Raw genomic sequence first — 26,108 nt, forward strand, 5'->3', positions numbered from 1 at the left:
AAAATGTTTTTCAGTTCTTTGTTGTAGATGTTCAACATTGATCACTGGTGTAACGTAAACAATATTTTTTTGGTTTCCCCAAGGCAGAATCTACTTAATTTGTTTAGAATAGGTGATCCTACAAGCCCTGTTACTGGCTCTGCAGGACCAATCCGCTTTTAGGGAAGTGATTGTTCAAGTACTGGCAGACTTTGATAGTGAAGAGTGGTGGGGCACTATCATAGAAAACTATTTTATTCCTAATTACTAGGAGCTTTATCCAAATAGATCTGTAGGAAGTTTTTTAGGAAATGATAATGGTTAATTTTTAAATAGTCTTGGCAGGAAACATGTAACAATTCATGCATCTCTGATAACACAAGCCTAAACAATTACAAATAGAGAAACTGTATTTTATTACTACTTCGTATTTGGAGATTACCATTTTGCAAAGTAAATAATATTTTGCAAGTTACTTTATTTACAATAAATTTAATTAGCCATCATTTATTTAGTGCTAAAAATGTGAAAAACACTCAAGTTAACATTCAATTAATTTAATAGTGGCAAGATGAAATCAGTTAAAAATTGTCATCAATTTTCTTTAATAATTCGGTTGTTTGTGGACCAATTTTCAAAATAAAGCATCATTTTGTTTAAAATGGAAGGATTGACATTTTACCTAATCAAATGTATTTTGATAAAACTAACAATTACTAAGATGTAAAAGTTTAAAAAACTAATGCGGCCACCAATTTGAAATTTGTGAATGTGTTAAAAGTAATTCTTTATTAGAAAAAATTGGTTCAAACAATGTTCCAAATAATATTCCACATTAAGGTAATACAAATATAAATTTTTCTTTAAAATTTTGAAAATGGTGGAAAGAAGAAACAAAAGGGAAATTGCAATTTTTTCATTTTAATATTAATTTTTGTTCATTTAATATTTTGTTCACTTAAATATTTCTGTGTAGAATCCAAAAATGAATAACCAAGTAAACTTTTTTTGTTAAACAATGTGGAATATAATACTTAATAAAACAAAGAAACTGAAGAGTATTGATTTTGTAAATTAAATTCTTGAATTTAATTAAATTTAAATAAATTAAAAAAACTTTATAGTTTAATAAGTAGACAATGGTAAAACTGTTTAAAATATGATAAGTGATCCTTGTATATTTTTTTAAAAAAATATGCTTAAAAAAAAAATCAACAAAATTTTATCAAATAATTTTTTTTGTATATTTATTGATCAAATTATTGATCCCTGGTATCTCTTATCTTATCTTAGATGTAGAGAAAAAGATCTTCATACTTTTATCATACGTCCTTTTTTATTAAATATTCATGGCTTAATAAAGAGGTTCTAAATGTAAGTTGCTATGAACATGTAGACTCTTTAGTCTTTAAATAAATAAAAGTCTTTACACAGCAGTACTGACCTATAACAGCAACAATTTTATTCCAATACCTGTAAAATATTCAGTGTATGTGAATGAATGTTATATTATAAATCTAGTCTTAACATTCACCAAAGTAATTAAAAAGAATTATTCAACGATGATATATGGTAATTTTAAATTACAGGGAGTACAAAAAAGAATATCAGGATTTTAATTTGTTGTAATATCTCTCGAATGAGGTATGTAGTGTTGATTTGTAGAATGAATGGTTGGATGTGCACTGCATGACAAGAAGTGCTTACATTGAAAAAAATAATAAAATAATAATAAATTACTAGGAAAAAAATTGTGTTTCTCTCATTTTATTTGTGATTCATTACTGTAAGTCAAAGTTGAAAGATAAAAATTAACTTTAAAATGTTGATTTTTTTGTTTACACCCTGTACTTTCCACGGTTCTTGGGAGAGGGCACAATGATGATATACTAACTAACAATGATTCTAATGTGAATGAAACTTCCAAGATACAAGTCAATAGTAGATTGGAAAAAAGCCGTGAAAAGAATTAGAACCTTAAATTAAAAATGTAAAAAGTTTGAATGACTAAAAGATTTTTTGCTTCCCCTTCACATCAAGCTTGAATTGATAAAACAATTTGCAAAAGCATTATCAAAAGAAGAAAGTTTACATAAACTGGGAAAATTTAAAAGAATTACTTCATCAGATGATCTTGAGAAATTTCCGACTGACAAAGCATTAAAAAAAATATGGAAGATTGAAATAAAGCAAATGAAAAAGAAAGATATAAGAGTTTTGTTTCAAAGAATTTATTAAAAAATTTCTTGAAAATTATAAGAAAAAAATTTAAACATGCTGAAAAAATTCAGGGATTTTATTTGATGTGCTTGATAGTGCACTTTCTGAATTTGAATTTGGCTTTTCCCTAAAAACCTTGATGCTAATAGTGAAAAAAAGTAAGAAAAATTTCATTAATATTATAAAAAAGCAATGTAGACAACAGCGAAGAGGAAATATTAGCATGATTTAAGAATATTGTTTTATGGTGCTTAGAGAAGAGTTTATTTAAAAGAGAAGAAACTATGAAAGTAATTCTATATAGAAAAAGAAAGAAAATTTGAAGACTTTAGATTACATCCTGCAAAGTTTCAGACACTTTTGGCTTTAGTTGCTTGTATTTGGCGATTGAGTAAAGTGAGCAAATTTGAAATTAAAAAAAAATGAATAAAACTGAAGTTTCAGCTGTTATAATATACTTTCTTTTAAAAGTTTTAAACTGTTTTCTTTTAAAGTGAAAACAGTTCCATTTGCACGAAAAGACATGGTTTCAGTTTTTTGGGTTCTTGTAGTATGGTGCTCATCGACTACCCAATGTTTGCAGGACCATCACTGGAGAGTATTAAGCTTCACTACACGACAAACTGAAGAGTGCTATTTAGGCTAAACATTCACATTTGGCCAAAGAAAAAAGATGTGTTCTTTCATCAAGATAATGCTCCTGCTCACACGTTGTTGTTGCAAAACTCAAGACCAATGCTTCAAAGTAATTCTACATGCATCATATTTGGCTCCTAGTGATTACTTCCTCTTTCAAACTGAAGAGATGGCTCGTTGGAAAAAGATTCACTTCAACTGTGAATAAATGTGACATCTGAAGAAATCTTTTCCAAAGAAATTCTGAAATTTATTCGAATGAGTATATTGTAAAAATTAATGCAAGTAAAATAAAAAATTAGTAAGAATTTAATCAAATGTTAAATTGATAAAAGTTATTATAAATTTTTAAGTGTCAAGTGATCACTATTTGCATTAAGTTTAAAAAAGGTTATTAAATATTAGTATTTATAAGTAATATTAATACATTATTAGAAAATAAGAATACAAAATTTACTTAAAAAAGCCAATTTTGTTGCTCTGTGTAATATACCAATATTCTCCAACCGGCATTTATTTGCAAATTTTTTTAACAGTTCAGCATCAATTCAAAGAAAGTTGTTGATGAAAACAGGAAATTTAATGATCATTGGGAAAAAGATTATTTTATCACAATGCAGAACTCAATATTAACGTGTGTTTAATTTGTAGAGAGACAGTTCCTGTATTTAAGGAACATAACATTAAAAAGCATCACGAGACAAAACATACTGAATATGTAAATTTCAGTAAAGAAGCAAAAATTTTTAAGTTAACTGAGCTTAAATCACATCTGAAAGCTCAGCTAATTATGTTTGGTTAATCATTACAGCAACCATCAACCACTGTCAGAGCAAGTTATTCTGTTGCCATGTTGACTGCAAAGAAAATGAAACCATTTTCAGATGGTGAACTGGTGAAGGACTGTTTGGAAGTGATTATAAAAGATGTTTTGCCAGATAAAAACAAACTATTTTCAAGTATCAGTTTTTCACGCCAAACTATATGTCATCGCACCAATGACATTTCAGCTGAAATAGTAGTAACTTTGTGAGATAAAATTAACGAATTCAAAGCATATTCTTTGGCATTCGATAAAAGTACAGATATCTCAGGCACATCTCAACTTGTAATATTTATTCGTGTGTGAATGATTCATTCCAAGTGACAGAAGAAATGTTAAATCTTTTAAATTTAAAAGACTAGACAACTAGCGAAGATGTTTTCCAGGTGATTGAAAAGTGTTTAGCCAAAAATAGCTTAAATTTTCAGGCTCTTTCTGGATTAACAACAGATAGAACACCTGCTTTGGTAGGTAAAAATAAGGGAGCTGTAAAATTACTTATGGATAAGCTAGTTTGAAGAGGCATTAAAACCAATTTTTATTATTCTCTGTTTGATACATCAACAAAACTTATGTGCTCAAGTATTATCCATGAGTCACATTACGAACATAGTTATAAAGATAGTAAATTAAGATATCATTCACATGCTCTTCAGCATTGGCAATTCAAAGAATTCTTTAGCAAATTATCTTTTGAATATGTATATTTTACCAATCTGATGGCTAAGTCATGGAAACATTAAAAAAAATTTTTTTTTATTTACGGGAGGAAATAGATATTTTTATGAACAAAAAACAAGAATCTGTTCCTGAATTAAGTGTTGTTGACTGGCTGTTAGACCTATGTTTTTTAGTGCATATAACAGAAAAACTTAATCAGCTAAATAAGGAGTCGCAAGGATAAGATAATTTAATAATCGATGTTTGTAATTTCATTAAAGCTTTTAATTAGAAATTATTGTTATTTGAGTGCCAACTTAGAAATAATAATACTCAACAATTTCCACTGTTAAATACGAAGTGGGTTCAACAAGTAACGAGAATTTTTCATTGTTGTATTGGTAAACATGTCTAAAACATATCTGTACATTTTTAGTCATATTGGATGTTTAAGTCTGTTGTCAGCTGTCAAAAGGATAACACATATTTTGGTACGATCAGCGATTTTTTATTTGTTTAAATAATGGATCAGAGAATTTGTATTAAATTTTGCTATAAGAATGGAATAAAGTGTAGCAATATTTAAAATATTGCTTTTGGTGAGTCTGCTGTGAGTAAAACAAGGGTTTGCAAGTGGTATAAGTATTTGCAAGAAGGTTGTGAAGATGTTGAAGATGATGAGTGCCCCGGACGCCCCAGCACATCAACAACTGATCAAAACATGGAAAAAGTGAAAGAAATGATTATGAATGATTGCCGAATCACAATCAGAAAAGTCACTGATGATGTTGGGATACAACAATTGGCTCATGCCATGAAATGTTTTTGGATGTTTTGGTATGAAACAGGTGCAAAATATGTTCTAAATTGTTGAATTTTGAACAAAAAAATCAGCAAATGGAAGTTGCTCAGGAGTTACTAAACGAAGTCAACAGTGATATAGAACTACTGAAACATGTTTTAACAGGTGATGAAACATGGGTTTACGGATATGATGTTGAAAGTGGAGGCATTCTGGATTACCAAGACTGAAAGTGTTCTTAAATTTTAATGGCACAGTGCATCATCAGTTCTTGGCACAAGGTCAAATAAGGAGTATTACCTGCAAGTTCAATGCCATTTGTGTGAAACAATCCGAAAAAAAAGCCCAGATTTGTGGCAAAACAATTCATGGCTTTGCACCATGATAAGTGTGCGCCTGCTCACACTTCATTACTTGTTTGTCAATTTTTAGCCAAAAACAACACTGTAATAATACCCCAGCTGCCATATTTGCCAGACATGGCCCTGTGTGACATTTTTCTATTCCCAAAAATAAAGAGGACCTTAAAGGGCCGTCGTTTTACAATCTTAGATGAGATTAAAAGTGAATCGCTGAAGGAGCTAAACACTATTCCAAAGATCGAGTTCCAGAATTGTTTTCGGGATTGGAAAAAGCACTGGCATAAGTATATAATTTCTAATGAGGACTATTTTGAAAAGGATAACATTAAAGTAGGCGAATAATTAAAATTCTTTCAAAAAAACAAAAATTCTTGTTACTTTTTGAGCACACCTTGTAACTTCCCAAAAAGCCAACGTCACAATTTAAAATAGACTTACAACTGCATTTGATAGTCATTTCTCAAAATTAGCAAAATATGATCAACTTCAACACTCAACTATCAAAAAACCGATTCGTGGAAACATGATCCCCACGCCTTCCTCTAACACCAAAAGTTTCACATACTTACATCTATCTTCAATTAGACTCTGAGATGAGATCATTAAAGACTCGATCGAGTCTTTAAATACCAAAAATAGTATCCTCATACCAACAAAACCAGTGCTGATTAAAACGACGACAATTTTGTCCTATGATTCAGTTTACTTACAGTTTTCTTGATTTACTTAAAAATCAAGAAAAAATTCATAAATTTATTAAGCCTCTAATAAAATCATACCCTATCTGGTCCTCTTTCAGGAGTGAGGTCAATAATCGCTGGATCAGGTCAGGCATGGCATTTTCACGTGCTACAAAACTTGTCATTCATATCATCTGAAACAATTACTAATGGTAGTTCCAGAGATTAAAAAAAAACTAAAAAGTATCATTTGAATAAGAAAATAACAATAAAAAAAACTACTGCATTTACCAAAACAAATTCTTATTCACTGGGTTTCTCTTCTGCATTTGCAACAGAAAAATTATTTGAATTATCCTACAATATTCATCCATATCCTCCAACTTACTGATCTTAGCGACTTTGGAATAATTGTTTCCAAACATGAAGAATCGACTAGCTGTAAAGAAATTTACAAGTGATGAAATCATTGCCAAAATATCAGCCTTTGAAAGCTTTGATAAATCTTATAATAGGAATACGACTGAAAAATTTTACCGTCAATTAACTAAGTGAATCGTATGGATAGGAGATTATGTTCAGAAACAAAAAGGATTTTTTTCTAAAAATTGCTGCTTCTTTATTTCTGCACAGACTTATAAAACATTACTTGTAAATATAAATTCATTATGATTATTTTTAATTATACAAAGATTACCTAAGGAAATATGATATTGTATAGTGAAATAACATCTACTGATAAATTAACATAAAATAGTTAATTTATCAGCAAATGTATTCCATATTAAGCAGAAAATGATAAAAATACTCACCGACAAGAATTTAGTTGCCTTTGATAACTGATCTTTTAACATAGTGTGAGTTTCTTTATCCAAATTCACAGCATCTAGCTGTAATAAAGAAAAAAAATATATAACCACCAAATTATTTCAATTAAAGAATTCCTACAGTATATAATAGTAATAATTATAGTTTATAATTCCTATAGTTATGATTACATGAACTGCTGAAAAATGTTTAGCTACAAAAAATCTAATTCATTATAATAACTGGAGACAAGCATCTTTCACAAATAACACTGTATATATAAATTATCAATAAGAAATTACTACTTTAAAATGCATATAGCTATAATCATTCAAATAACTACATAAAAACAACAACATTTCACTTTTCTAAACCATCAAATTCTGTTAATACTATAATAATATTAAGTGCAATTTTATAAACATGAGTATATTTCTTCCTCTGGCGATGAGCTAATCTTACTAATTATAATTAGTTGGAACATGATGGTTTATTAGGAAAACATTAATGTTATTTGTTTAAATCATTAACTGGTAATCAATCATGACTCAATCATAATTGGAAAGTGTATATTAAAAATGGTAAAGTATGCCCCCTCCCGGAAGGTAAGCTTTGTAAAGGAACTGACTGTAATTCTGTAATTATAAATGTAATGGCCTTAGGGCTGATGACCCTAACGCTAATATATATAATATATATTCAACACAACACAAATATACATTAAAACAACTTCATTAACAATAAACACCTCTGCAAAAAGCAATCTGACAACACATTACACAACCTCTCTGTTTATCAAACAAGTTGAGATATTTAAATACAGCCTCCTCTACTCAGATTATAAATGTTTGACTTTCTTTATCTCTGTCATAACTAAAAAACATTGATTAATGAGAATATTTAAATTTATATTGTATATATATATTGTTACCACCACATATAAGCCTAATTTAATATCAGTGGCGAACGGTATAGCAACTCAGATGCGAATAAAAGAGCGGCCCACCAAGAGAGTGAATTCAATTCATTGTCGAACACCACCTGAAGAAGAACAAGAAGAAGACAGAAGAAGTTCCCTGGCCGGCTCAATGTGGGGCCTCCTGGCGTATGCCACATCCCCACAGGAGCAGCAGGCCTGGCAGTGGCCCATCGAGGGAACCACTGGACGCGGACGCTACCTTCCCGCTCAAGCTCCAGCTCGCCGGGCTTCAATCGCCCTCAGCGATCTGGAGCCCTCAATCGACTCAGCAGCAGGAGCCGGCCCAGCGTGGGATCGCTCGGGGAGAACCGCCTCGGCCGCCCCGGCGAAGGACGACCGATGCCAACCCGACACAGTGGGGCTCTGGGGGGCCACCACTGCCACTGAGGGAAAGGCTGGTCGGACTTCAATCGACGAGCCGCAACTCCCCGACTTCGCCGGGAACCAGCTTCCGAACCCAACAGCTCTTCTCACAGCTAATGAGATAGCTTACGGTGGCGGTCCAAGAGCTCCAGATTCGGGACGCTATAACCTAAGGGGCCTGGATCATGACGGGCTGCGGCGCGAATGTGCGGCTGCCTTACAGGGGTTGGAATGCCGCAGGGAGAACAGGAAGGAGGTGGAATTGATGGCTGAACAATTCGGCCGGGCCATGAAGACTAGCTGCGATAGGGTGCTACGGCGGCCTCGGCCAATGGACGGACCCTTAAGATAGTGGCCAGTCCGCTGATCGGAGAGTGCCTGGAGCCGTCATGACCGCTGCTTTCGGGGAGCCGTCTGTTAAACGCAGGCGGAAACCTGGGAAAAGGTTAAACCTTAGCATGCTGCGTGCAAGAGTTAGATCTGTTAGGAGAAGATACCAGCGTCGCCCCTAACGCGAATTATGGTTGATGACTTGCACGCTGAGGGTCTGAGGATCTACCGGCGCGCCCGTAATGAGTATATTCATGCCATCAAGAAAGCAAGATTGGCAAGACTCCATCCACGAAAGGCAGCGCAACCCCTGGCAGCTCGCGAAGTCATGTTACCGGCCAAAGTCACTGCACGTGCTGTTTAGTGTTTGATGCGGGTTTGGTGGTCGTGACCACACTGTAACATCTGTGGCGACTTACCAGGCGTTCCTGAATACTCTGTTTCCAGATGCTCCAGAGGGTGAAGCAGAAATCCGCGTCAGGGCGGGTGAGACACCATTCCCTGGCGTACGGACTGTGAAAACTGTAGATGTAGATTGAGTAGTTTCTTGAATAGCACTGAGAAAGGCACCGGGGACTGACCAACTTGACACGGATATTTTCTATCATCTGCTGCCTGTCATAAGAGAGCCGCTTGGCAGACTGTTCTCGGGATGCCTAAGTTGCTTTCCAACTTGTTGGAAGGTGGCTTTGGTGAAGGGGATCTTAAAATCAGGAAAGAATGCGAGTGAGGTCATCAGTTATCAACCCATCAGCCTCTTGCCGGTAATCGGCAAGTTGCTTGAAAGTCTGGTCGTGGAACGGCTCTGAGAAAGCATCGATATGAACTCACTTCTAAATCGAGGCCAGTATGGCTTCATGAATGGATTTGGTACAGAGGATTGCATCTTAAATGTTCTTGCCGAGGTGAGTAGATATAGATGGTAGGTTCTAGCAGAGTAGCCAGTTAGAAAGCAGCATTCTAATCACGTGACTTAAGCCACGCCCACTTACTCTATAGAGAGATTTACACATTACGCAGCCATTTACACATTTACAAGCAAAATTCCCATATTTCGCACTCTTTCGCGAGCGTCTGTGTTTTTATCATACTTTACACCATACACATGATCCATTGATACTTTTGGGCCTGTTTTTAACATATCTAAATACGGTTTTATAACTTCTTTATATTCTTCACTTGTAATTGTTTCTTGTATGTCAGAAACTTGTGTAAATGGAGGGTCTGGCATTGTATACACGGATTGAGTTTGTTCTGATAACACAGTTGAATGCCCTACACCTACTTCTTCTTCATCTGTAATTTATAAATCTTGTTCTAACAAACTCTTTTCACGCCTATCTTGATGCCTTCTAAATAAGGTAACAATATATCACCCAGTTCAAGTCCTACTCTATCTATATCAATTTCTCCATCGGTTGGAGGTGGTCTTGGTCTATCTACTTTTTCTTTAATTTCATTTATAGGATCTATTATCGGTTTGAAGCGTTTAGAAAATAAAGCTTCTTCTTCAGCCAAACTCATCATAAAGGCTGCATGTTTACGTTTAAAATCTTTATTAAGCTTATTGATTTCAATCATTTGTTTCTCCTTCTTCATTGTTCTAAGAAAAAAATAAAATTAAACACGATTATTTTATTAACATTAAACATTACGTTAAACGTTACGTTCAACAATGATGAATTTACCGATATTGTTTCTATATCGACCTTTATTTTTATCTTTCTTTTTATCGATAACTAGAAACTATATAGATTTGTGTTCCAAGCTTGATCACACATCGATTTAAAATCATCAACGTTTACATGATCATCGTAATGTGTTTTAAATTCAAATTGTCGTTTGATAAAAATTGAAAAATTACAATTGTCACGTACGAGTTGTTTTGGTATTTCAGTATATGTTTGTGCTAGATAAAAGCAGCATAACTTAGTCCTCTGAGTACTGCGCAGCTGAATGCAATGGAAAACTACAGATGTTTTTTTCCAAGAGAATGTGGCTCTGCATTTTCATATAGCAATGATGGAGGCGCCTTCCTCAGTAAAATATTCCGGAGGTAAACCAGTCCCCCGTTCGGATCTCGGGTGGGGACTACTAAGGAAGGGGTCACCAAAAAATTAAAAAATAACATTCTACGAGCGGAGCGTGGAATGTTAGAAGTTTAAAAAAGGTTGGTAGGCTAGAAAATTTATAAAGGGAAATAAATAGGATAAATGTGGATGTAGTAGGAATTAGTGAGGAAGAGGAGGTAAAGAAGATTTTTGAGGACATCGCAAGAGGTCTGAGTAAAAAAGATAAGGTACAAAATGTAGAAGAAGAATGGGAGAATGGTAAGAAGGAAATTCTTAAATCAGCAGAAGCAAACTTAGGCGGAATAAAGAGAACTGGTAGAAAACCTTGGGTTCTAGACGATATATTGCAGCTGATGGTTGAACGTAGAAAATATAAGAATGTTAGTGTGAAGAAAGTAAAAGGAACTATCGGCAATTAAGAAATGTTATAAACAGGAAGTGCAAACTGGCGAAAGAAGGTGGATTAAACAAAAGTGTTCAGAAGTGGAAAGAGAAATGAACATTGGTAAAATAGACGGAGCATACAGGAAAGTTAAGGAAAATTTTGGGGTACATAAATTAAAATCTAATAATGTGTTAAACAAAGATGGTACACCAATATATAATACGAAAAGTAAAGTCGATAGATGGGTGGAATATATTGAAGAGTTATACGGAGGAAATGAATTAGAAAATGGTGTTATAGAGGAAGAAGAGGAAGTAGAGGAGGATGAAATGGGAGAAACAATACTCAGATCTGAATTTAAGAGAGCATTAAAAGATTTAAATGGAAGAAAGGCTCCTGGAATAGACGGAATACCTGTAGAATTACTGTGCAGTGCAGGTGAGGAAGCGATTGATAGATTATACAAACTGGCGTGTAATATTTATGAAAAAGGGGAATTTCCGTCAGACTTCAAAAAAAGTGTTATAGTCATGATACCAAAGAAAGCAGGGGCAGATAAATGTGAAGAATACAGAACAATTAGTTTAACTAGTCATGCATCAAAAATCTTAACTAGAATTCTATAAAGAAAAATTGAGAGGAGAGTGGAAGAAGTGTTAGGAGAAGACCAATTTGGTTTCAGGAAAAGTATAGGGACAAGGGAAGCAATTTTAGGCCTCAGATTAATAGTAGAAGGAAGATTAAAGAAAAACAAACCAACATACTTGGCGTTTATAGACTTAGAAAAGGCATTCGATGACGTAGACTGGAATAAAATGTTCAGCATTTTAAAAAAATTAGGGTTCAAATACAGAGATAGAAGAACAATTGCTAACATGTACAGGAACCAAACAGCAACAGTAATAATTGAAGAACATAAGAAAGAATCCGTAATAAGTAAGGGAGTCCGACAAGGATGTTCCCTATCTCCGTTACTTTTTAATCTTTACATGGAACTAGCAGTTAATGATGTTAAAGAACAATTTAGATTCGGAGTAACAGTACAAGGTGAAAAGATAAAGATGCTACGATTTGCTGATGATATAGTAATTCTAGCCGAGAGTAAAAAGGATTTAGAAGAAACAATGAACGGCATAGATGAAATCCTACGCAAGAACTATCGTATGAAAATAAACAAGAACAAAACAAAAGTAATGAAATGTAGGAGAAATAACAAAGATGGACCACTGAATGTGAAAATAGGAGGAGAAAAGATTATGGAGGTAGAAGAATTTTGTTATTTGGGAAGTAGAATTACTAAAGATGGACGAAGCAGGAGCGATATAAAATGCCGAATAACACAAGCTAAACGAGCCTTCAGTAAGAAATATAATTTGTTTACATCAAAAATTAATTTAAATGTCAGGAAAAGATTTTTGAAAGTGTATGTTTGGAGTGTCGCTTTATATGGAAGTGAAACTTGGACGATCGGAGTATCTGAGAAGAAAAGATTAGAAGCTTTTGAAATGCGGTGCTATAGGAGAACGTTAAAAATCAGATGGGTGGATAAAGTGACAAATGAAGAGGTATTGCGGCAAATAGATGAAGAAAGCAGCATTTTGAAAAAATATAGTTGAAAGAACAAACAGACTTATAGGCCACATACTAAGGCATCCTGGAATAGTCGCTTTAGTATTGGAAGGACAGGTAGAAGGAAAAAATTGTGTAGGCAGGCCACGTTTGCAATATGTAAAACAAATTGTTAGGGATGTAGGATGTAGAGGGTATACTGAAATGAAACGACTAGCACTAGATAGGGAATCTTGGATACCTGATCAAACCAGTCAAATGACTGAAGACAAAAAAAAAGATAAAAACTATCAATTTTATTGTGACGACCCCTTGCAAAATAAGCACCGATATTATTTTGTTTCTCTTTGATTACATCATCAAAAATCATTATTGAATGGGGTTCAATCGACTCCGAGTGAGGGACTTGCTCGTTTTCAGTATATTCATAATTGCCCATTTCAGGATTCATCAATCAAATTCAATAGCATTCTATAGAGCGGTGGATGAATTGATTTTGAGAAAATGTACAAGTTTTGAAAACGTACTCCTCCGTTTTCTTGACCTAAAAGATTAAATAAAAACTACATTTGTTCTACCACAATTCGATGGATCGCATAATAGTGTTTGGTAAGAGAGATCTATGTTTACTTTGTTTTTTGAATGCATATCCCGTCATTGCGTTCACAATGGGGAATTTTGTTTTTTGTTGTACTTCCTTCATATCTCTCTAATTATAAAAAAAAAACTAAAAATTAATAAATTATTAAAAAGTTAAACTTATATCAATTCCAGTGATTGTATCAATATCAAAAATAATTTTTGATAAATCATAATCAAATTGTTTTCTAAATGACTACATCATCTATATCATAGAAATAGTCTTTATCTAAAACAGTGAACCATTTATGATAACAGCGATAATCTATTTTCAAATGTATTTCTTCGCAATCATTATCTATATCATAATTAATAGAATAGAACGAATCAACTGTAGATTTATTCTAGAATCTATCTCCATTACCTATATTTATAATCATCATATTCTAGAAGGAAAGAATGTTTAAACTTAAATTTTGAAGGAACAGAATCGTATTTATATACATCGACAATTTAAAGCATCATATGTTGATATATCATCATATATATATGTTTATATATATGTCGGAGAATAAAGTACAGTGGAGTATCTTCCGACAAAACGATGAGAATATTCTTTAGAATATCTGTATTTTTAGTAGTTTTAAGAAATGTACTATTACTTGTAATGTTTTGTAAAATAAGGTTTAAATTGTTTTATTGCGGTAGGCTTAGGCCTAGGTAGGCACATGGTTGTCAACGTAGTCGGGATCCCAGGACGATAGGGGTATCATAAAATTAATAAAGAAAAGGAAATATGCAGTAGGTATATTATTTGAGAATATTGAGAAAAGGTAGTCTTGCTTTGGAACCCAGATCGAACGGACGTCCTGGTGGTCGCGAATTCGTTATTTCCCTGAGCCTCGGTCTATCGCAAGTTGTTTTAGTATTGTTTGAGTTCTAAATTAAATTAATCTTATATTATGATTCGTGTACTGCTGAGTTATTGATGGGTGATAGTTATCATTTGTAATTGTTTCATTGTACGAGTTGTCTACTTATTTTTATTGGTTGAGCTTTATTATAGTCTTATATATTCTCCACTTGTAATAATAAAAGTGAGTGAAACACAAAACGTTGAATCCCTGACAAATCTCCTCGCCTCTCCGACATCAGAAGTGGGATCGTCTCCATCTGGTCCATCACCTGATCAGTGGAATACATTGTTTGAGTTTATGAAGTGTTGTATGCAAAAGCCATTATCGACAAAGAAAAGTGTTGCGTTACCACGATTTAATCCAGAGAGTGCGGGATCGGATTCGGTTGCTTGGTGCTCTGCAGCAGAACTGTGTCTATTAGAAAATCCTCTTCATCGCGCAATGTGACGTGTTTCAAATGTGGGGTAGCTGGTCATATTGCGCCAAACTGTACGGCTCCAGGTAGCAGCCGTAGCGGTCCAGGGAACAACAAGGAGACTGGTAGCGTCGAACGCCGTGTGAATCTTTGCACAGTTGCAGCTCCTACTGGTATTCTAAACCATCTTGGTGAGTCGTTTCCATATTGTTTTGATTCAGGAGCGGAATGCTCATTAATAAAGGAATCGATAGCGATTAAGTTTTCTGGACGTAGAATTAATGAATTAATAATTTTGAACGACATCGGAAATGTTGTAGTAAATTGTAGCATGCAAATTTTATCTATTGTAATTATGGATTTGTTTACATTAGAGATTCTTTTTCACGTTGTCCCAGATGAATATTTGAGTTATAATATTTTAATTGGTCGAGAAATTTTGAGCTTGGGTTTTGAAGTAAATATTTCTCAAAATAATTTTAAAATCTGTAAATCTAAAGTAGTAAATGAATGTAGTAAATTCGAAATTATAAATTTTGATAATTGCAGATACGGTAGAAGAAGCGTTTGAAAGACTTCGAGTGGTATTAAAAATTCTTATAGATGCGGGATTCTCATTTAATTTTTCAAAATGTTCTTTTCTCAAAACATCTGTTTCATACCTTGGGTATGAGATTCAAGAAGGACAAGTTCGTCCAAACCCTCGTAAAATAAACTCTTTGACAATGTTACCCGCTCGAAGGACCGTTACTCAGCTTAGACAGTTTATTGGCCTTGCATCTTATTTCCGACGGTTTGTCCCTAAGTTTTCACAAATCATGAAACCATTATATGCTCTTACCTCAGGTAAAAAATATATTGAGTGGACTGAGACACATGAAAACGCCCGACAAAAAGTAATTCATACTTTGACCAACGAACCCGTCTTAATTATCTTTGACCCGGATTACCCTATAGAACTGCATACCGATGGGTACGGAGCAATACTCATGCATAAAGTAGACGGTAAAAATAAAGTTATTGAATACTTTAGTAAAAGGACAAGCCCAGCCGAGTCCAGGTATCATTCTTACGAACTCGAAACTATGGCCGTTGTTAAATCTATTAAACCTTTTCGGCATTACTTGCATGGACGACAATTTACTGTTGTAACTGATTGTAATTCATTGAAATCTTCTCAAAATAAGATTGATCTTAATGATAGAGTCCATAGGTGGTGGGCTTATTTACAGGCTTTTCAGTTCGATATAGTTTATAAAGAAGGCAAGACCTTACGGGTTGTTAGTTGATGACAACGAAAATGAAATTGATATCTCTAATGTAAGACAACGAGCGATTGAAAGTATAGAGGAAAATGCTAATTATGAGAAGATTAGATTTGATAAAAATAAAGCGAAGGTTAATAAGTTTAAAATAGGAGATCACGTTTTGATTAAGAACGAAGAACGTAATCAAACGAAACTCGATAGGAAATTTAGAGGTCCATTCGTAGTAACAGAATTACTTGATACCGACAGGTACACACTAAAATCTTTAAGTAGTAGTAGAAGTTATAAGTATAGTCATGATAAGTTGAGAGAAATGCCTGAGAATTATATTCCTAATGAGTTGGATGTTTCCTCGGACAATGAAAGTTGTGCCGAGGAGACTGTTGATGTTGGTCCTGAAACAGGGACTATGGTTTAAAAAGAGACCACCAATGACGCAATGCACTAATGGCTGGCAGCAGGTCGTGGACCTGGCATTTTTATTTTTCGCACATGCATCAGTGTGTAGTCGTAACTGCAAACTAAATTAGTGGCTAATGTTAGTTTGATCAGGGCGCGATGGGCACCTGATGATGTGTCGGGCAGGTAGTTGTGGCAACTACAGAATATGCATGATACTGTATGTGGCATACAGGGTAGCCTAGAGATAGTGCAGAGGTCTATTGGTGGAGGAAATTAAATCTTATTTGACAGTTAAATGATAAGGAATAATGATTGATGGCTTTTCGATCTCTTGAGTACTGTACGATGACTATTTAGGATAATGAATAATTAATGGATTTCTCTTACTCGAGAGGACTTCTGAATCTATCTTTTGTACTTTAACTATTGTAAAACGCTTTATAATGACCGAGGTCAGTTGAAAACAAAAATTAAAATACCACTGTAACTCAGTGTTTTAGATACACCCGAGGGCGTGTGATTGTCAGAATGGCCGTGTCGGAGAATAAAGTACAGTGGAGTATCTTCCGACAAAACGATGAGAATATTCTTTAGAATATCTGTATTTTTAGTAGTTTTAAGAAATGTACTATTACTTGTAATGTTTTGTAAAATAAGGTTTAAATTGTTTTATTGCGGTAGGCTTAGGCCTAGGTAGGCACATGGATGTCAACGTAGTCGGGATCCCAGGACGATAGGGGTATCATAAAATTAATAAGGAAAAGGAAATATGCAGTAGGTATATTATTTGAGAATATGGAGAAGGGGTAGTTTTGCTTTGGAGCCCAGATCGAACGGACGTCCTGGTGGTCGCGAATTCGTTATTTCCCTGAGCCTCGGTCTATCGCAAGTTGTTTTAGTATTGTTTGAGTTCTAAATTAAATTAATCTTATATTATGATTCGTGTACTGCTGAGTTATTGATGGGTGATAGTTATCATTTGTAATTGTTTCATTGTACGAGTTGTCTACTCATTTTTATTGGTTGAGCTTTATTATAGTCTTATATATTCTCCACTTGTAATAATAAAAGTGAGTGAAACACAAAACGTTGAATCCCTGACAAATCTCCTCGCCTCTCCGACATATATATATATATATATAAACAAATGATTTTTCAATAAACTATTGAATGTGATTACATTGACATAAATTAACTTAATGAAGTTACATATATATAGAAAATAGCGGTCCTAAAGTAACTTTTGATAAATCACTCTCAAGTTCTTTTCTAAATGACTACATCATCAATATCATACTACTCATCAAAAATAGTGTCGCATATACAAACTCTTTGACGACAATCTATTTTCAAATTTATTGTTTTATCTAAATTATTATTATCAATAATAAAATAGATCGAATCAATTAACATTATTAGATTATATTCATCATCATTACAGTGATTTATACATTTCATTATATTCAAATGTAGATGATGAATTTGGTGAAACAATTTTATTATTACGAAGCTTCATTTTGGTATCTATATAAAAATTAACTTTTTTTATTCAAATAGACTAATGATAATAGTAGGTTTTTGATTTATTTACGAACCTAATTTAAAATTTTCAATTTATCGAAAATATTAGTCATTTTTGCAATTTTACATAATAATCATATTTTATAATTAATAGAATCATTTGGTGGCTCAGATTCAAGCGACCAAAATAATTCATATAAAGTCGTTTAAAAGGGTACAAATCCACTAGATTTAGTAATTTCTGGTATGTAGATGAATAATTTAAACTTTTCAATTTATAGAAAATATTGGACACCATTTTTGAAATTTTAAATAATTAAAAATACTTAAAATTAATATTTTATTGTTGTTAAAAATTATTAAATTTATATGCAACAAAATTCTGTAAAGATGGTGGGAAACTATTTCGAAATTGGATTCAAAATAAACAATCTAAAGAATTAATCCATTATTATTCAGAAACTTTGGTTACTCGGAATTCCGATGCGATGGGCCAAACACTATATATGTAATTAGTCCAAAAAGTAACAAAAATCAATTATGTTAACTAATTTCTGATTTGTAGATGAAAATAATAGAATATTATTACAATAATTAAAACTTCTCAATTAATAGAAAATATTAGAAATTTTTGCAATTTTATAAATAATTAAAAATATTTTATTGTTGATGAAAAAATATTTTTATACAGAGATAAAATGAGTTTAATAGATGTATGTTATGAACAGATAAGACAATTATTCATATGGTATCTTTGGTGATTTTAAGCTAATTATTGATACAAATACAGGTTTTTTAACGCAACAAAATTATGTAAAATGGTAAGAAACAATTTAAAAATTAGTTTCAAAATAAAGAACCTAAAGAATTAATTGAGTATTATTCAAAAACATTTGGTGGCTGGAATTCCAGCTTCCAAAATATGGTTAAAGTCGATTCAAAGGGTACAAATCCATTAGATTTGCGGATTTCTGGTACATACTTAAGACAAGAGTTAATTTTGAATTTAGCATGTTGGATATCAAAAGAATTCTATGATAAATAATTTAAAATTATACAGGAGTATATCATCAAAGATTTTAAGTCATATCAAAATGAGATAATATTGAACTAAATTCAAAGTTGCAATATATAGAATTCGAAAATAAGAGACTTATAAATGAAAATAATAGATGTAAATTTAAAACGTAACTTTCAAATTAACGAATTAAATGGTAATGTAAAAAAATAAAACTATGGCCACCCCATATTTATCTTCACTTTATCCACTCGATGAAAGTGATAGATAACTGTGTTATAATTACAGATAAAAATGAAGATGACGAAGAGTATAAGTATTATGCTATTCGTGTTAAAGAAGATACATTGAATAAACTTAGAAAAATATGTCCCAATTCTAAAATTGTTTATCAAAAATCAAAAGATCCAAATAGTATACGATTTTTTAATCTTGCTTTTAAAGATCTTAAATTTAAAAGAAAACGTAATCATATTAATATAAATATGGAATTTGATGGTTTTATACAAAAGTTGGATTTGTTGTATGAAAAAACTTTTAATACGTTGTAAATCACAACAAAAGTAGAAAACTAGTAATTTATTATTTTATTTTTATTTTTTTTAGAATACATGTCAATTAAAGCCGATTAGCGAAAGAATTACACAAGCTAGATGTAATTATCCTACTAAAAAGACGAATTAAAGGGTATAGATGATCTTGTGCAAGCAGATATAGTTGAAATGATACCTTATTCTCGATCCAATAAAGGTTATAAATATTTGTTGACCATAATCGATTGTTTTACTAAATTTGTATACGCTGTGACTTTAAAGAAAAAGATGGGAAAAGAGGTCGCGTTTGCTTTGGAACCAATATTGAAAAAAACATAAAATGAAACATTTTCAAACAGATCAGGGAAAGGAATTTTATAATCCACAAGGGAAATCCTTGTTGAAAAAATACAACATAAATCATTATTCCACATATTCAGATAAAAAAAACTGCTATTATTGAACGCTTCAACAGAACGTTGAAAACAAAAATGTGGACTAAATTCACAGAATATGGCAACTACAAATGGCTTGATATACTACAAACACTTGTTGACGAATAGAACGATACTATACATTCAGCTATATCATTTAAACCTAAGGATGTGAATAAAAACAACGAATCACAAGTATTGGCAAATCTAAGTAAAAAATATGATAGAAAAAAGTTGTAAAAATTAAATGTAATGTTGGTGATCATGTTCGTATAAGTAAACATAAAAAAGTATTTGAAAAGGGTTATCTACCAAATTGAACGAATGAAATATTTAAATACACATAGTTCACTCAGAATCATGTCCTGTAACATATGAATTAATTAATTCACGAAATGAACTCATAAAAGGACGTTTTTATCAACACGAACTACAAAAAACCAAACAAAGATGTATATCAAATTGAGAAAATACTCGGACGAAAAAATGACAGAGCCTATGTAAAATGGTTAGGTTTTGATAAAAGATACAATTCGTGGATAGATTTGAGTGATGTTTTATAATAGATGTTTTATTTTTTATTGTTATTATTACTCGAATACAGAGGTTGTGAATTTATGATAAGTTGAAAATGTTTAATTTGTATTATAGAGATCAAAGGTCAATGCTATAAATAATATCTACCTTTCATTGAAAATAAAAAAAGACAATTATTATAATGAATGATTGACAGCCATATATAATGAGAAGAATTCCCGTTAGCATACATCTATTATCTCTAAATAAAAATTTAAAAAATTTTTTACATCAATAAAATATTAATTTAATTATTATATAGATTAGTAAAAATGTCTAATATTTTCGATAAATTGAATAGTTTAAATTATTGTAATAATATTAAAAATATTAAAGAAAAGATACATAATAGGCGTTATAGAACTGAAAAAGTCGAGTTTATAAAGACAAAAACTGATGATACAAATTATTACATCAATTGAAGGATTTGGAAAAATATTTTTACCTCAAAGGTTCAATGATCTTACACTATCAGATTTGAATGAATTAATAATTCTAAAAAAGTTTATATAACATATAAGACTATGAAAAAACGTCTAATTGACATAATTATCATGATGTAGAGTAAACATGTGGTATTGATGTTCCATATTAAGTTGTACATATTTTAGAGATGTAATGTATTCGTTTTGTATGAAATGTAGATTTACGTCAACTCCGTCTCGTAATTGTGTCGTGGTTGAAAATAATAAAATACAATCTAGTTGTAGTATTTTTTAGGAAACTAAATTAACGTATATTAAAAAAACTAAATTAATTAACAAAATCGATTGTGCTAATAAAATGGATGTAGGCTAATTTTTATTTATTTATTTTTTTCATATAACGTCTCAATTCTAACGGTATATTGTAATGAACCCAAGCCAGTCTAATTGATGTTATCTATGGCCATCCTTTTGTCGTCATAGTACAACAGCGTCAATTTATTTGTAACTAAAGTGTTTATTGTGTGTTTGTTCGTTCTAAACAGTGTGATAGTCTTGTAAGTTTCCAAATCTGAATCGTCAAGACATGCTTCATACTCGTCAAACGTAATACGTTTTTGGACTATATGTTTTTTTTACACCTTTTGCTTCTTTCGTGTTTTTTGTTTGTTGTTTTAAATGTGTAGATTTTCGATGTCAACCCGATAAATTCATCGATTTGATTACCGTTTACTTCGTCTAAATTTACAAAGTACATTTTTATTTTTCAAGGAGATTCGGATGGTCTATCGGACAATCTGACGTATCGAAATGGTGAAACAGATCATCGCCTCGCATGTCGACGTAAAAATCATCGGTTTCAGTCTCGTAGGAGAGAATGGGCATACTGCATCAATATGGCGGCCGCCGCCATCTTGGAATTTCCCTTTGGGAAATTCCCAAAGGGAAAAGAGAAAGGTGGTGTAGGTCTGTTTAGGTGTGTATAGGTAGGTAGGTAGGTAGGGTAAGGGTCAGTGGCCCAGGCGATTTGTCGCGGATATCGGGCCATGGGTCCGGCGGGAATTTGGGGAAGTGGGATACTATCTCACCCAATTTCTGTCGGGCCACGGAGATTTCATGGCATACCACCACAGGTTTGGGAGACGGGACTCCCCGGAGTGTCTGTATTGCTGTGAAGAAGACACGGCCCACCACACTTTCTTCGAATGCGTCAGGTGGGACCACGTGGTTGACTGTGGATAATGTGGTGGGCTACATGCTCCGGGGAAGGCGAGAGTGGGATGCTGTGGAATCCTTGGTGACTCGGATATTGCGGGACAAGTCCGACGAGCAGCGACTGGTAGAGGAGGCGCCGCTGCAAGGCAGGTGACCAACCATGCTGGACGTTCAGAGGGAGCCAGGTGGTGCTCCATGCAGTTGGGTTTAGTCGGTAGTTTGTATGCTAGTTGATAATTTGGTATGTTGTGTTGTTTGTTTGTTTTTGAGGGTTTCAAGCGTAGGGCTTGGGTGTAATTGTAGAATAGGGTTGCTTGTCATTTGTGTGAAAGTAGGAAGGAAAAGGTGGTGTAGGGTATGTGCGATGCAGAGGCACGCACGTGGAAAGGTAAGCCACAGGGGGTGTGCTGGGGTTGGTGTTGTGTTAAGAAAAGAGGGCGAATGTGGTCGCCGAGTATGTCCGGGAAGGCAGCCTGGATGCAGAGGACGTTCTGGCTCCTTCATATGCAAGAATGAGGGTTAGTCGGGACGCTCCGATGATGCATCTGGGACCCTTAGGTGTGAGAGGTATGAAGCTAGCGGGAATTTGAGTTCATAAGTACTTAGGTGTTTTGTTTGCTGAAAAGGTGCTGTTTAGCAACCACACTGTGCAAGTAGCGGGAAAAGACGTCGTCTCTGTGATGCATAAGCTTAGAAGGATTGCTCGAAAGGATTACGGGCTGTCGGGCCGTCATTTGTACATGATGTACGGAGGTGTCTTCGAGAGTATGACCTCTTACGCGGCGTCCGTTTTGGCGCATAGGTTGAAAAGAAATCGAGCACTTATTTAAAATTTAAGAGTGCCCAGCGGAGATCCTTAATTGTATGCAATGGTGTTTTTAAAGCAACCACCTACGAGGCTATTACCGTATTGGGAAAGGGTGTCCCAATAGATTTAGTGCTGAAAATTCGGGCGGCCATGTGGAAATTGGGAAGAGGCAGGAGGACGAGGTATTTGGGATGCGGTTTCTAACTGGGTCTAAACCGGAGCGGAACGGTGATCTCAATGCACCGGTTCTAAATTTCGAACACTTGCCCATCTCCCGCCTGCGCAGGAGGCTTTACAGCCTCGCGATAAAAGCATGGCAGCAAAAATGGCACGCCACTACTAAGAGTAGATTCTTGTATAAGTTTATAAAGGATTTGGGAGGATGGTATGCCTCTTCTTCGTTTTTCAGGGCAACGGGAGCCCGAGTGCTCTCCAACCATGTAAATTTAAACCAATATTTGTTTCGGTTCCGCCTGGCAGCTAATGAGCTGTGTCTGCTGGGAGGTCCAGTCAAACGAACACATGATGTTCGACTGCACAGCTCTTGGGGGGGCCAGAACTCGGGCCAGCCTGGAACTTAGAGGTCAAGGGGAAAATTGGCCACTCACAAGCGGCTAGTCAATGTGGTGAGAGCCGCATTGTCAGACCGTGTGGGAGTTCCTTGATGCGGTTGCTTTGTTCAGCCGACATCAGTAGTTTATCTAAGGGAAAAGATTCCTATCATGCTGTTGTAGGAAGCTAACCGAGAAATATGGCTGGCTACCAGCCAGATTAAGGCTCCAAGCGCTTTAATGGTGGACAGGTACTTGCTGGCATTCAGCGGCTTAGGCGTTGCAGCGAATTTTATCTGACAAGATAAATTTAATTGTCGATAGTCATATATGTTATTATATATTAGTAGTTGACGGGATGCGCCTACCTATTTTGGTGATATATGACAAGTGGACGGTGAGACACGCAAGCGAATGATGTATGATACCACACTTATTCTGCTCACTCTTTTAGGTTAGCTCTAGGAGCTAGTTAGGACACTGGTCGCAAGACTGTTTCAAGGCTCAGTAGCCGTTTGTGGCACAGACATTTTGTCTTATGCTTTAGGGTGACCGAATGGAGTGGTGGCGGGAGAAATGTCAAGCAAACCAATGAGTGTGAGGATTTTCAGAAGCCCAGTAGACATAATTGTGGTGGTTCACAGTATGTTAAACTTGAATTACGCTTCAAGCTTATCAACTTATCAATCCACACAAACCTCCCTGTAAATTCCTCATCCTCACCAACTGTGCTAAAACCATTCACGGTACTCCAGCCTTTGATCTTCTGGGTTGTCCTTATTCATAGCATGTAGCAGTCTTGGAATGTACACTTTACATTCTTCAGAATGCATCTTACACTTGACTGGCTCATCTCACTTTCGTGTGCTCCCTGGTTCACTGATTTTTGCGATGATCTGGTGAAATGTTGTAACACCACAGCACTGGACGCTGAACCTTTAGCTGTCCATGATCGGTCAAATCTTTCCTTGTTCCAAACTCTCTCTGCCACTGTTGTAGTATCTCATTAATGTTCTCATACTTACAGTACCATTTCAGTTAAACCTTGCATTCAAGATACAATAAGCAAATCTCAGCTATTGTTGCTACTCGACTGTCTTTTGCTGCACTGACTAATATGACTGGCTTGTTCCACCACCAACCACCCATGCACGCGTGGCATAAATTGCCAGCTCCGCCTACCATGATAAATTTAATACCTTACTACACATAAGATTAATGAGTGTCTTTTTGTTTGATACATGTATTATTTAACTACAAACAGTTAGTTTTTATGGACCCCTCTGTATATATATTAAAAAAAAACTTAACACCATAATAACAGAAAAATCTAAAAAAAAATTAATACCAATAGTTGACTCTACAATTCCATCAATAATTTTATAATTACATAAACAAATCAAAAAGAAATAAAAAATTTAGAAAATAAAAACTCTAAAAACTACAAAATTTCTAACAACTACATGATTCCACGTCCATTACTGGAATAACTGATGTTTTTTTTTTGTTACTATGTTTTTTCTATTACTGCATTTGGTGGCGAAGTTGTTGTTTTTTGAATTGAATCAGCACAGTGGTCAATATGTAGATGAATTACTTGAATTTTCAAAAGGTTATATATAATTATATGTGTACAATATATATATATATATATACACATCATACTAATATAAAAGACTTTAATATATATATATATATTACTTTATAATAAATGTGTTTATATGTATACATATAAGAATTATAATGAATGTATATACATGTATATATGAATTATATAATTCATGTGGGATTTTATTAACCAGATTATTAAATTATTTTTTTCACATGCATTAAATCAATGCCCAGAACCTTTCTGTACCACAACTATAACAGTCTATGTAATATCTAGACACAAATGTTGTTTCCTCTTCCTCCTTTTCACAGCACTCATGAAAAATCTTGTTAACCACAAATTATTCTATCTGTTTGGGTTTGATCAATACAAATCTAAAAAGGTACCTATATTCAATCCAAAACTTTTACAAAAAACCAAAAAAGTTACTACAGTTTCTTAATTTGACCTTTTATTCCTTTGGATTTTAAATTGCAGTTATAAATTTTAATAAATCCTATCCAATCTGATTAAAAAAATATGTAGGAAAGTAGTTATATCTTTCTAGCGTTAAATTATATTCAAAAAGAACCAATATAAAAAACCTCTCGTTAATATTTCTTAATTAAAAAATAAATAATAGTTACACAAAAAATGAGGTTAGGTTATGGAATAACAAGAATGAAGATTATCGCATATTAAACAGTATCCTAACATGCACCTTAATAATTAACAATAGTAAGACGTTAACCTTACCAAAGTAACTCTTGTTGCTCGTTTTTCGTAACTTTCTGCCATTTTAGAAATAAATCTTCAACTTTTTAAGATCAAGAAGCGTAATTTTCTGAAATATTTGTAACTTAATTATTCTCTGGTACCTTCACTTCGGAATGTTACATTGTCATCTCAAACCGATTAGAATAAATTAATTTTAGTTGAGAATCGCAATTATGAAGGCCAGGTTGCTACCCAACCGAAAAATAAAGCATTCCAGTAAGTCCTTGCCGAAAAATGTTCATTAACTATTTCTGCAGCAAAGCAATATACATATGAAAGAAAAACTACTAATTACCCAAAGTATATACGTAGAAAAACTTTCTATCGGGTTTGAGTATAAAATTTGATAATTTCATCAATATTTTTTGTGAAAACGTTAAGATGAAAAGAGGCAATTTCCAGTGTTTATCG

At 33.6% G+C, this 26,108-nt stretch overlaps 1 protein-coding gene across 1 annotated transcript in view; it reads right to left on the reverse strand.

Moving 5' to 3' along the window:
- LOC142321361 (peroxisome biogenesis factor 2-like) overlaps positions 1-26,080 on the reverse strand; it is a 60,401-nt gene extending 34,321 nt beyond the window's left edge. The window contains exons 1-2 of the mRNA XM_075359384.1: positions 25,677-26,080; positions 6,975-7,052 (exon numbers count right to left, since the gene is read on the reverse strand). Coding sequence (XP_075215499.1) covers positions 6,975-7,052; positions 25,677-25,718 — 120 coding nt within the window. The 5' untranslated portion in view covers positions 25,719-26,080. The remainder of the gene's footprint in view (positions 1-6,974; positions 7,053-25,676) is intronic.
- Positions 26,081-26,108: the final 28 nt, after the last annotated feature.

Source organism: Lycorma delicatula, chromosome 3 (genome assembly GCF_047948215.1).
Source record: "Lycorma delicatula isolate Av1 chromosome 3, ASM4794821v1, whole genome shotgun sequence".
In the NCBI taxonomy this organism is placed as follows: Eukaryota; Metazoa; Arthropoda; class Insecta; order Hemiptera; family Fulgoridae; genus Lycorma; species Lycorma delicatula.